Here is a 12,853-nt window from a genome sequence, read left to right as displayed (position 1 = left end):
TTGGGTCTTCAAATCACACTTTTTATTATTTGATTTTTTGATAAGCATAGTAAAAACTATTTCCTATGGAGAATAGGTAATAGTAACTCATTCAAAAACAAAAAAGTCACTTTCTTTCGTCCTTGACTTTTGCTTTCTAACCCAGCTTAATGAGTCCCTTTGGATGGCTAGTCTAAACAAGTATGACATATCTCTGATTTAACTATCTGGTTCTCTTCCTCTTCCATTCCTACATAAACCATCCGCTCCTTTTCCAATTCTTCTTCTACAGAAGAAGTGAATGGATACTTGTGATTCAATCCATTCCATTTGGGGTCACGAAACAGCTTGAGAAGAGTGAAAGCATCATGCTATTAAGTAAAAATCAAAACTTTCTCTCGTCGCTTCCATGCATCCCATGGTAAGGCTTATCCAGAAAGAGAGAGCAATCGTCACCTTCAAGCTCTAAGTCAATTAGTCAAACAGGAAGACTACTAACAAGATTAAAAAAGAAATTATTTTTTTATACGATGATACATGTTTGAATGGATATTTTAATTAATTTTTTACTTACGTAATTAAAACTATTTGCTTTTGCTATCTTATGTACATTTATATTTATACATATTATAATTGAATATGATAATAAAACTATCTAAATTATAAGAATTATTTTAAATTATATTAAGAAAGACTAATATTATTATGGTACATAGAAAAAAATATGACATTAATGACATACAATCTAATCATTGATTAATAGAGATATATCTCTCTCTCTTCTTCCAATTGATCTTTTATCCATAATAGTGGTTGTGAAGGCGGAAGATATAAAAAGAAGAGTATAGTTCCTTCCTTTGCAGATTTACCATGCTACTTCCTGCAGATCGATCGATAGATCGACGGCGCATTACTTCATGACTCAAAGTATTTTCTCGAACTCGAAAGATTTGACTATTAGCAAAAAAATTTGATAAACTCGTAGGCAAGTACTATCTTAGGTATTCTTTAAACCTCGAGCAAGTGTGGTTGATGAAATGAAAATTATGGGAAAACTTTGTGTTTTTTTTCTTCTTTCGATATTCCAAGTCCCTCAGCCTCGGTGGTATAGAATTTCAACAATGAAAAGAAATGGAAGATTGGAATACTAAATCAAGCTCTTCTTAATATCCAATCTTCTGAACTGCAGATTCAAATATATTTCCTAGCAACCAACGATGATGAGACTATGGCAAATCGTAAGGCCATGAGAGCAAAAGCATCGACTTTTACATTCTCATTCACTGTTCCAGATCTCTGTGAATCTCCGCTCATCAGTTACTGGACTTCCTCTTGAGTTTACGGAAGACCGTATCTATTATAATTCGAGTTGTTAGCATCATTTAATGCACATAATATTTTGCTTTCCGATATGCTCAAACTATGACTTGGCGTTTCTGGTAGTGGTTTGATGAAAAGAGCACCCCATTGTTTAGTGATTTGAGATTAAACAACTCTCAGTGTCAACTTTGATGAGTTCATAGTCCACTCACTCGCATAAACAAAACCACAATCGGCTTTTAAGGCCACACGTCTTGTGTTCTCGATAGTTAACCATATTTAATGTCAACTGGCGATTTCTTGTGGTTCTTCCATATTACGTTATTGTCGCTGCTCTTTCCCGGAAGCAAGGAGGACAAAGAGAAATAGCAGATTAATCATCCTTCACAATTTAGTGTTTTCTTCGAAGGCTCAGATCAATATCATTTATGTCAAAAACCAGCAAGAGCCTCTTGAGATTGAGAGAGAGAGAGAGAGAGCGAGGTTCGACATTAAAACGGCGGATCCACTCCGAACACAACATCTCCTGATGCGACTTGTTCGGAGTGATGAAACCATTTGCTCGTGCACTTCTCCACTGCGAACACAAGATCTTCTGCGACATACTGATTTCTTTTTTCCCGTGCTTTGTTTGATTCTTCGTCCCGTGTTGTATATGTGGTACAGTTGGCCGTCAACCTGCGGCCACGACGGTGCCGGTCCTAACGTGGACCTTGTGGGACTTGGGAGGGCTGGTGGCGGAGCCGCCCTTGTTCGAGTCCTTCGTGGAGGAAGCCTTGAGGGAGAGCTTCTGGTTTTTGTCCTTGCCCTCGTCCATCTCGATCTGCTCCTGCCGGCACTCCTCGCTGCAGAACGCCATATCCCCTCTGCACATCAACTCATCCATCAGCCGAACGAACTTGCAAAACTTAGAGAAGAAGAAGAAGAAGAAGAAGTAGCAGCAGCAGAAGGGCGAACCTGTACATGAAGATGTCATGGTTGCGGGGGAGGGGCTTGTTGCAGAGGTTGCAAGAGTCCAAGAAGTGGTGCGGCTCGTCGTCGTCGTCGAGGCCGCCGCAGAAGAACCTGGCCTTTGGCGGCGGAGATCCCACCCCGGCTGCCTCCATGAAATTGTGAGGAGGAGCGCATCCAGCCTCGAGATCAGAAGAGGAGTAAAAGGACTTCATGAGTGCAGCAGGCCTTGTGAGACGTGTTCCACTCTTCTTCTCGTTATACCGGTGTGTGTTCCTTGACTCGTCTCTTGATGGTGTAGGGAGTGTGGGGAGGGGGTGAGGGTGATGGAGCAAGTGGGGTTATTATAGAGAGAGAGAGAGAGAGAGAGAGGGAGAGCGAGTGGGGGCACGTCAATTAATACAAATGCAAATCAATAAGAGGGGTGATGGAGAGATGGGAAGAAGAGGTGGCCTTCAAACCTGCGAACCCATTGGCCACGGCGCTGGGGCTTCTCCTTTTCTGCACCCTGGTTTGGGTTTCATGTTCTCTCCCAGAAAGGCATCCCTTGATCCGCAGAATGACCATCTGATCACCGCCCGTGCTTCATCAATTTCTGTGACAAGAAATGATGCATCGCATCGCATCGCAACGCTACAATTATTAACGAACGATGAAGTTGGTGCATCATCGCTACAACTTTGGGGGCAATAATTGATGAGTGGTGCCGAACACTCTCCATCCAGAGTCTTGCACGTCGAAACATCTCTCGAAGACAATACAATGCGTAATCTTCATTTCCACGTTGAAGCATCTCCCAAACATAATGTTCAATCATAGACCCAATCGATAGGAATTTAAATGAACGGAGAGTCTTCTGTGTCGAAGCATTTCCCAAACACAATATCCCCCAATCGATGAGTCTAAAATGAATGAATAAAAAGTTTTCCATGTCGAAACATCTCCCAAACGTAGTGCTCAGTCGAAGACCCAATTGATGGGAGCCTAAATGAATAGAGAGTCTTCCATGTCGAAGCATCTCCCAAACATAATGTCCAGTCGTAGACCCAACTGATGAGAGTCTTAAATGAATGAACAATCTTTCAAGTCGAAACACCTCCCAAATACAATGTTCCACCCAACTGATGGAAGTCTGAATAAATGAAGTCTAAACTCGGAATGCTTGCTTAATGAAGCAAACTTATATACTCATCCATGAGTCAACATGTTTTGGTTATAACTTGTGGAAGACACTCGTCGATCCAACGTCCCTCGCCTTATTTCTTGGCAGCTTAAACAAGGAAAAGATAAAAAAAAACATAGTAAAAATAGCTCTCTCTCTCTCTCTCTCTCTCTCTCTCTCTCTCTCTCTCTCTCTCTGGGTCATTCTCTGGCCCATTTCTGCCTTTCTGTCCAACACAAATAAATGGAGCTTGAACTGGCAGTGATGAGGAGTCATAACATTTTTCACAGATGCCACCATGAAGGGGGAGGAAGAGAAGAGAAGACAGAGAGAGGACTTCCTCAGCTGACACATTCACGTGCAATAGCCTGTCGGCACGCGCGTGTCCCGTCTGCAGCAAACATGCATTCAGTACAACCCCCCCGCCTCTCTTCCTTTTATCATTCTTAAATCCTATGCTGCTCTTTCACCGGCACGCACCAAGCACATCTTGGGAGAGTTAAAATACGAAGAAAGAATAGCATAGAGGGCTCCGAGGTGTAAAGTTCTGGCCGTCCTCCCCATGCCGTGGCTTGCGCTGCCCACTAAAGTCGAGGCTTTCGATGCCTGGAGGAATCGACGGGGCCTTTAATTTAAGGCCCTTCTTCAAGGGAATCAGAATCCCGTGGTAGATATTGCGAGGGGCCGTAGGTAGACGCAGTTCCATTGTTTCCCGTGGGGGAGAGCACATGGTTTTCGCTTTGGGAGCAGGTCATCCTTGTCATGGCCTCGTAGACTCCGTGTCAGAGGAGTCCAGGGAGACGATGAGTTAGCTTGTCCCCTTGCGTGCATGATTTGATGATGTACACGTGTTACTCCTGTGAGAGCGTCGTCTACGTAGTGAGTGCATGTGCTGTTTGGCACACAGCATCCCCAAGTGCTCTTTCTGCGGGCGGGCGAACCTCCCGTCGCGTGGACCAACCTCGCTCGCCTCCGTCGTCGAGACACACGAAACAGGGGTTTCCCGTTGGTCACCGTCGTGGGTCTCCTAGTTAGAACGTTGTCGTTTTCGCCGGTGCGCTTCCGGCTCGATCCCCTGTCCCGTCCGAGGCCGTAGAACAAACAGGGTTTGCTCCAATCGGACGAGAACAGCGGCTACCACCTCAAGAAATGAACCCTGGAACAGGGTTTCACAAATTTGATCTATAAACATAAATATTCATTTGTATTACATTGGAACACGATTTTTTTGGTGACACACAATCACGGGATTGCAACTCATCAGCCGCGCACGTGCTGTTCCCTCCAGGTTCCACCATGTCTAAAGACTTCCCCCCATCTCGATACAGCTCGCTCCCTGCCGTGGGAGAACAAGTGACGTGGGAAAGGCGACTGCTGCTGCCGCTGCAGTGCCGGACGCTTTCGCCTTCCTTTCACTGCGGTCCACATGATTCGCGTCACTTTTGTTAGTGCCGTGATAAAGCAACCCGGATTGGCTGGCAGTCTCGAGGTTTCTGTCGAGGACGCGTGTTGATCCACCGAGACACCACCGCCTCTCCCCTCTAGTTAATTATTAATGGCTGTCGAGGAATCCTAAACCCTCTCTCGAGTGCTTCAGAGCTATGATACATCCATCGTCGAGTTCTTCGTTTCCGATTCACGGTTTATATATTTGTTTTTTGTGAATTTAAAAAATATATACCCCTCTTACCCTCGACTATCATTACCACAATCATCATCGTCTCTTTCCTATTTCCTATCTCTTCTCTCACCTCTTCTCCATCCTTTTTTTGTTATCGTAATGAGGGCGCTAGCAACGGAGGCAGATTCTGTACAGCATCTTCCGTAGACAACAATCTTATCATCCTCCTCCTCAGCAAGATTGTCTCCACAAAGACACGGATGACATGATTGCCTCCACAAAGATACAGACGGTAGGTACCTCCATCGTTTGCCTCTGCTCTAGTATCTTACTCCCATTGTAACAAGGAAAGACAAGTAACAAGATACGAGGAGAGAGAAAGGAGGATGCACCCATCAAGCGAGAAAAAAAAAAAGACAAGCGACAAGGGAGGAGGAGGAGAAGAAGATGAGGGTGAGGGAGGAGGATGCGACAAGCGACAACACTTGTAGAGATAGTGATGATGACGGAGCCAATCGATGAATATATTTTCATCAAATTGATAATAAAAAAAACCATGTAAAAATCAAATTGAGAGACACCATACCATAAAAGCCCAATATTGATGATTTTTTAAAGTTAGTTAAAAATGCCCATTTATCAAAAATTACCTCTATAATCACTATAGATTCAACCCAGCATCGAACGTATTTTATTTCTGGTCTTGAGCAACCATAATCCAAGGCAACTTTGTTTAACTAAACTGCCCCCTTTGAGTCATTCGTCGACATGTCAATTTTGAAAATAAAAAAAATTTAAAAATTAAGTTTTTGAGGAAAATAGAGGGCTAATAATGTGCATTTCAAAAATATATAATCCTAGCCATCGATCCCTTGGCCACATAAAAAAACATTCCCTCATTGCAGAAAAAAAATAAAGATAAGCGTTTTTAGAAAAAAAAGAAAAAAAAGAAAAAAAAGAAAGAACATAAAACCTTGGAAATCGCAGGAAGCTTCCAAAGATCTTGCGGAATCCGTATCTATTCTATGGAATCCGATCTGGACGAATCTGTATCCATTCTATAGATCCAACATGATGACTTTACACAATCATCGTTGATCGTTGCCCTTCAGATCTGGTTTCATATATATATCCATATATCTTTATAGGAGTGTTAGGATCAATCCATCTCAAAAAAGGTCTTAGAAATGGCATTACCAAAACATGCAATTGATCAAACCATGATTCCATTGATCATTTAAAATTAAATCAGAAACAAATGGATGTTCATCACACATGTTCATGTTAATAAATATAGGTTTTTATCGTAAGTGGAGTATCGAAAAATCATTTGTCCCATAAAAGCCTAACACAGGAGCTATTTCCTAGGACCTCAATGATTCCATTGCTTTGAAGAACAAAAAAAAAAAAAAAAACCCAAGTCTCCAAGATCAACTCATTGTGTCCAGTAAAAGTGAAGTTCCAATAATGACCATTACCATATAACATGTATCCAAATATTATTTGAGTTATTTAAATATAATAAAATTCTTTTGGTTCGAAGGGCATATTTGAGATAATCAATATTATGAATACTCAACCCCTCGTCACTTTCAAAAGGTACATGTTGAACGGGAAGAAATAAGGTGGTTGTCGTTAACTCAAACAAAGATCTGGAGTCCATAAATATCTCATCATTCTTTTGCTGGTACTTCTTGTACCTCAGAAAAGTGATCATGCCTGAAAATTTATAAAGCAGAATAAATTTCCACACTTGGAACAACTACGAGCACAACCATGAGCGAAAATGATAAGAATTGCAATGACATGAGATGGTAGAATGTCAGAGAAATAGTAGTTCAAAGACAAATATCATAGAGCTGGGATAAGGATATTCAGAGACAGGAGGCATGCGGTGAATACTATTTTTGGAAACCAGATTTTAGCATACCGAGTTTTGCGAGCCAGTTGATATATACCAGTCCCAGCCATCACGACATTAACGCTGAAAAGGTTCCAGTTCTTCTGTAATATGACAAACAAAGAATCAGAGAATAGAATCAGTGGCATATGCTGGAGAATGACATTTGAATTCCGATGATATGAGGGGAAAAAACTTACCTATAGTATGCTTCGAGCACCTTGTTTACCATTGTAAATAACATTCCTATTAGCTAAATTTTCGTATCTACTTTTACATTTAGCTAACAAGAAAGACTTTGCCAGCATATCATGGATGTGCTTAACAAAGATGCCTAAGATTTTCAAGAATGATTTTTTCTTTCCATGTAAAATTTTCAGAAAAAGCTAAAAGAATACACGACAATGACCATAACCATTTAGCAACAATTTCACTGGTTTCAAATATGAAGCCAATATAATTGTTAATTTAAAAACTGAAAATGTTCCAGTCCTGTGATATATCAAAAACAAAGTATCAGGGAATAGAATCAGTGATAAATATGGAGAACAACATCTGCGTTTCCACCATACGAGGGAACAAAACTTGCCAACTTTATACTTCAGGCACCCAATTTACCATTGTAAATGCAATTTCTACTGGCTGAAGTTTGATAGGTTGACAGACCCAGCAATGTAAATTATTATTGGAGTGGACTTAGTAAGGGATTGTATCTATTACATTTGGCTAAAAGAAAGACTATGCAAGCAAATCATGAATGTGCTTCGCAAGGATGCCAAGGATTTTCAAGAGTGGCTTTCCCACATTGTAAAATTTTCAGAAAAAAACTAATAGAATACATAACAATGACCATAACCATTTAGCAATGTTCAAGGCAGAATTTAGCAATTTCATTGGTTTCATATGTCTCACAAGCTATATGGACAAGTTACTTTTTGGACTAGACGGGCTTTGACACATCAGACCATGTGTTCTGTACATATAATGCACTACTTATGTTTTTTAATGAAAGAACAGCATTTTTCATCTGCATAAAAGGGCCTAAATAAATTCTTTGGCAGATATCATTGGTCTCAATCTCTTTATTTGTCTCTACCTATACAACTCTTCACCTTTTCTCCTCTCTTAAATTGTTATTTATTTTAATACTCAACACTCTTCTGTTAGCCTCAGATCATCCAATTCTGCAAAAAGTGAACACAGGTCAAACATGACACATCACTGTAGGCTTACAATGATCAGAAATGATCAATTCAGCCCAAGTCCAAGTTGGGCCAAGCCTGAGCTCAATTTGAGTTGGACTTGCATTCTAAGAGTCTTCTGCATGGGATTAGGACTCCGATTGAGAGTCCTCTACTTAGGAGTCTTCTCGCTACAAAAGTAAATGGGATCGGCAGCCCTAGGGAGAGAATAAAAGAGAGAGGAAACAGCATGAAAGAAGCCTCAAGAAGCTCTTTATAATTGTGTGTGATTAGGTATTCCATTTTCAAGAAGGAACCTAAATCATTTTTCTCTTTCGCATTTCTCTTCTTCCAGTGTCCCTATCAATCATCTGACAATGCATAAATCCAATCGGAGGAAGGATTCGATCACTGAAACCTTCTCCCAAATAGATCGAGTGGTATCAAAGAGATGATCCTCCCCTGTGGATGGTTATCACCAGGCAATGACATAAAAGTTTGGTGAAGAACTTCAGGAGTTGGAAATTAAATACTGTTCATCGACAAAAAGAGATGGTGTCACAATAGTAGAAAAACTGTACTCCAGTAGCATCATTGGATTTTGCTACTCAAGTCACATCGCTCGTGCAAAAGATGGAGAACATAATGCGTTGGATTTGAACCCAAGCCAACACGATAGCGAAAGACAATGGAGATCAGCACATCGCAACAAAGAAGAAGCCATCTTCATCGAATACCAAATCACAATAAAATCAAAAGACAACTTGTGTTTGCATATGTTGTTGAGATTAGGATTGTTACACAAGTTCCATAATTATCAGCACGGACAATTCTGTGACTAGATATTTCTACAAAAGGTTCAGATATTATGCTGAATTGAAAGGTCAAACCAACACAAGATGCAAGATGTATGTCCATGACTCCATGTCTAGTTAACTCTAGAATCAACCATGCATATACATATGTAATCATGTATATAGCTTGGAAACTTAATGATTAAATATGACATATGACAAAGCTCTATAATAAACAACTACCACAAACCAACATAGAAAGAACAATGTATAAGAAAACGAAGAAGAAATAACAAAAGACATGTCACAATAAAACTTACAGGTGTAATGACTGTGCTGTAACGTGACCAGATGAGCCCAGTACAAGTAACAGCTGCCAACATCAAACAATGACAGTCTCGTTTAGCAAAGATTATGGAGGAAAAGTTAAACAGACACTTATTGCCACAAATTGACAATAGGATATACACACCAACTTGCTGAGGATAAGAAATCTTTTCAGGTGGCTTGGAGAAGTCTGCAACATTTGCAAAACTAATTCCCCACTTGAATGTTGGAGCCCAAAAATGAACTGCAGTCAAGGAACATGTTAAATGATTTAGCACATGAAGAACACAGACCTAATTCACAAAAAACAACTGGGTCGATGGTAATGAAACTTCATATGAATCTTTCAACTAGCTTCACATGAAATTTACTTACGAAGATGTAGATATAGTCACAATATACAGTATGGTACTGCTCATCTCAGACCATCGGTACTTCAACAAATGCTATACAAACCATAAGCTTCTAATGACTTACTGATCCCAAGAAAGGCATAATAAACATGTTAAGATAGAAAAAAGAAAAGGCAAGAAAAAGAACAAACTGGTTTTTGGGCCAGCTGGGTGATTCCATAGAGCTTGAATCTTTGATGCTGCCATCTTAAGCTTCTATTATAATTTTATTCTCCACTGGGCTTTCTCTCCAACCTGAAAGGTAACAACATGAAATGAATATTATTCATTATCAACCCTTCCAAGAATTAAAAATACCAACTTTACATTGTAAAGAAGTTATCATGTTTGTGCCTGAAAAGAACTAATGAAGGATATTCTTGTTGAAGAATGAGAAACCTACATGTGAAATAGTTTTCTGCAATACTGTCAAGAAACTTCAAATCAGTGTGTAATATGATGGCACATTACTGACACAGATAACATTCAATGTATGTCAAAGCCTTGACCAGAATAGGCAAAGCAAAATCCATGATTTTTGGACTCTGATTTTAAGTCAGCAAATACTCTTCTCCCAGTCTCTCTGAATGACTCTTGCATTTAACCCCTATGCCTATCATCATTCATGTGAATGTTAAGTTCACTCAATTTCAGGAAAAAAAGAATTGTCACTTTGATAATCTAATAAGAAAAGTCATATTCGTCAAGAGTGTCTTCTTTTATTGTGTTTATTAAAGATTTCTGTGGTCTTCTGCTACCTCTCTTTTTACCAATAATCCTAATTGACTCATCTCATCTACTAGATGAATCTGCAAACATCTTCAGACATATTTATACCAGAATACGTGGTTTTCACTTATTGCACCTCCACACCCTAATTGATCGCCAATGTGAATATATCTTACTATGTTGATCACCCTAATTGACCCAACACATCCATCTCATGTCCTCATCTCAGCAATACTACTGTCTTGTATATGTTATTTTCAAGCAGTTCAGAATTGTCATCCATAAAGCATGTTGACCCTACAATCGTCTCCATACCTTAAAATAATGACATTTACATATTCGGAAAGCCTTGAAAACATTTAATATGTTACCGAAACAATCAGGTTCAATTGCATGCGACCAACATCCTAATCTCGTTTCCTTTATGTGTTGCTTTCTTCTGATCGTTCCTCTCACCGCAATCGGATCGATTCAACCAAAGACTAGATATTTCCACAGGTACAAAGGAATAGCAAACGTGAAAGATTCCACAACTACGGATGCTTGCTTGCATCAAAACCTAAATCAGGAAAAGGAAAGAGAAGAGAAGAGAGCCAACAAAATTAAGAGTAGTAAACCGCTGACAATTTGGGGATTAATTAGGATCGACCCAGGAAATATCGACTTCGGCTAAAAGGAGTCCGGGGAACGGTAAATCGGATGAGAAAGACGGAGGATACGGAGGCAAAAGTCTGACCTTTTCGTCGGGGGTGCCCGAGCTCGGAGAGAACCAAACAGTGCCTTCAGATCGCGACGTGATGGTTGGGGGCCGCATTGAAATTGAATGTACGATAAGAAGCACGTGACCGGAGACGCCGCCTGCCGATAATTTAACGGGACACGATGTAACTTAACAGCCGTAATAACCAAACCATTAAACCGGCTTATACTTAGCGAGCCGTGTTGGACTGGAGCGCAACCTGAGCCCCAACCGGCCGGCTCAAAAAAGATATATATATATATATATATATATATATAGTGGCTTGCGGATTGGCGACGTGGCTGCATCCAGAGGCGTTGGATGAAGGGGGAAGGATCATCTGACGGATGACACTTGACGGCCTAATTTTATGTACTAGCCGCGGATTGGGCAACGGAATCGGGTCGATCCCCGAAAAATACTTCTGGCCAACACAATACCTGATTCAGATAATTACCGAGTCAAATGATAGAAACCAGTAGTGATAATACATAGCTTTCCTAGTACAGTCACAGCCATGGTTTGACGAAGCTGTAGATCATGTCAAATTCTTTTGTCCCTCGATGATGAGACCTAGGTAGAAGCACAAAGATGAATCCAACCAAGAGATCCACCGAGACCGGATCATCATGACAGTTTATGTTGAGAGGAAGGGCATGTGAAGCCCACAGATGATTAATGGAGAGGCAATATGTCCAGAAGCAGAATGTATTATTATCCAATTCCCATTAACAATCCCAGAGGCATGAAAAAGCCTGCAGCTTGCACATATATATATTACAGGGCAGCAGGATGATGATGATACATCTGCTATGAAAGGGAAAATCTGTAGTTATGGATGGATCGTTTAGGGTTCAAATGGTCCACACCAACTTGAAATCATGTGTCTGGGAGGAGAAGTATGTATGTGGCAAGGTGTCTGGAAACTACAAGGTGATCTGAAACTTTCAGCGGTTTAGCAGATAAAAGAAAAGCTCGACAGACTCGAGCACTGATAAGGCTGAAAAGATCTGTTTGCTTTGTTAGAAATTTCCACGGAGTTACTGGGAGGCGAGCTTAGAATGAGCTATTGATGGTGAAGAACCCCTTGGCCTCTTTTTCTAACGCGAACAAGGGAAGACAGCAGTGCAACTGAAGACAGCGGTGGTCCAGTGCTAGCTGCTGAGGAGTTCACGTCCTAGGTGAGAGGGGAAGCCGATGACCGCCACCCATGCTTGATCTTGGGGGACCAGAAGGATGATACTGAGCCTGTCTACTCAAGATTGCCACTGACAAGGCTGTGCAGTTTACCACATCTCAATGAAAAGGTGAGATGGTTGATGGAGCCCACAAGTGCTTGGGTGTCACATTTCTTTCAGCAGATACATGGTGTTCTACGGTATTTATGTATGTACGTATCCTTCCAGAGAGCAGCAAACCCTTGTAAAGGGAATCTCTCACAAGTTGCAGTCCTACACTCTTCAACTCCCACGCCTGAAACTAGAGAGTGATTCAAAGGCAGGAGTACAAGGGAATCTTTCACAAGTTGCAGTCCTACACTCTTCAACTTCCACGCCTGAAACTATGAGAGTGATTCAAAGGCAGGAGTGTCTGAGACTTGATAGATGCATGCATTGCCTTCTGACTAGGGTTCTGGCATATACGAAAGTGAAGCCTCCTCGTCTTCGCGACCGAACACGCGAGGGGAATGATGACCATGGTGAAATCCCAGTCTCGGAAGCTGCAGTACAGTCGGATCCAAGAATATACGGGCATGGT

General features: G+C 40.9%; 2 protein-coding genes across 3 annotated transcripts; both read right to left on the bottom strand.

The window, feature by feature from the left end:
- Nucleotides 1-1,696: 1,696 nt before the first annotated feature.
- On the bottom strand, nt 1,697-2,607 carry LOC103970035 (FCS-Like Zinc finger 3). Its single transcript, XM_009383661.3, has 2 exons — nt 2,257-2,607; nt 1,697-2,165 (listed from the first exon to the last, which is right to left on the bottom strand). Exons 1-2 carry the CDS (start codon nt 2,463-2,465, stop codon nt 1,973-1,975), a joined length of 402 nt encoding a protein of 133 aa, XP_009381936.2. The 5' UTR covers nt 2,466-2,607; the 3' UTR covers nt 1,697-1,972.
- A 3,880-nt stretch (nt 2,608-6,487) lies between these two features.
- Nucleotides 6,488-11,229, bottom strand: LOC135652820 (mitochondrial pyruvate carrier 4-like). 2 transcript variants are annotated; one of them, XM_065174081.1, is made up of 6 exons: nt 11,093-11,229; nt 9,780-9,882; nt 9,381-9,479; nt 9,229-9,281; nt 6,964-7,037; nt 6,488-6,752 (listed from the first exon to the last, which is right to left on the bottom strand). In XM_065174081.1, the coding sequence occupies exons 2-6, from the start codon at nt 9,832-9,834 to the stop codon at nt 6,707-6,709; spliced, it is 327 nt and encodes a 108-aa protein (XP_065030153.1). In that variant the 5' UTR covers nt 9,835-9,882; nt 11,093-11,229; the 3' UTR covers nt 6,488-6,706. The 2 variants fall into 2 exon arrangements, with proteins under 2 accessions (XP_065030153.1, XP_065030154.1); XM_065174082.1 differs by lacking the exon at nt 11,093-11,229 and adding an exon at nt 10,728-11,074.
- Nucleotides 11,230-12,853: the final 1,624 nt, after the last annotated feature.

This window comes from Musa acuminata, chromosome BXJ3-11 (genome assembly GCF_036884655.1).
Source record: "Musa acuminata AAA Group cultivar baxijiao chromosome BXJ3-11, Cavendish_Baxijiao_AAA, whole genome shotgun sequence".
NCBI lineage: Eukaryota > Viridiplantae > Streptophyta > Magnoliopsida > Zingiberales > Musaceae > Musa > Musa acuminata.
The sequence above is the reverse complement of the archived record's forward strand: the minus strand, read 5'-3'. Positions and strand labels throughout refer to the sequence as shown.

Excerpts from the sequence above, each read along its gene's own strand:
- LOC103970035 (XM_009383661.3), bottom strand. The coding sequence starts at position 2,465 with ATGAAGTCCTTTTACTCCTCTTCTGATCTCGAGGCTGGATGCGCTCCT. Across the intron at positions 2,166-2,256 it reads CATGACATCTTCATGTACAG|AGGGGATATGGCGTTCTGCA; the intron begins GTTCGCCCTTCT and ends GTTGATGTGCAG.
- LOC135652820 (XM_065174081.1), bottom strand. The coding sequence starts at position 9,834 with ATGGCAGCATCAAAGATTCAAGCTCTATGGAATCACCCAGCTGGCCCA. Across the intron at positions 9,480-9,779 it reads CCCAGCTGGCCCAAAAACCA|TTCATTTTTGGGCTCCAACA; the intron begins GTTTGTTCTTTT and ends CCTTGACTGCAG. Across the intron at positions 9,282-9,380 it reads TTCTTATCCTCAGCAAGTTG|CTGTTACTTGTACTGGGCTC; the intron begins GTGTGTATATCC and ends TGATGTTGGCAG.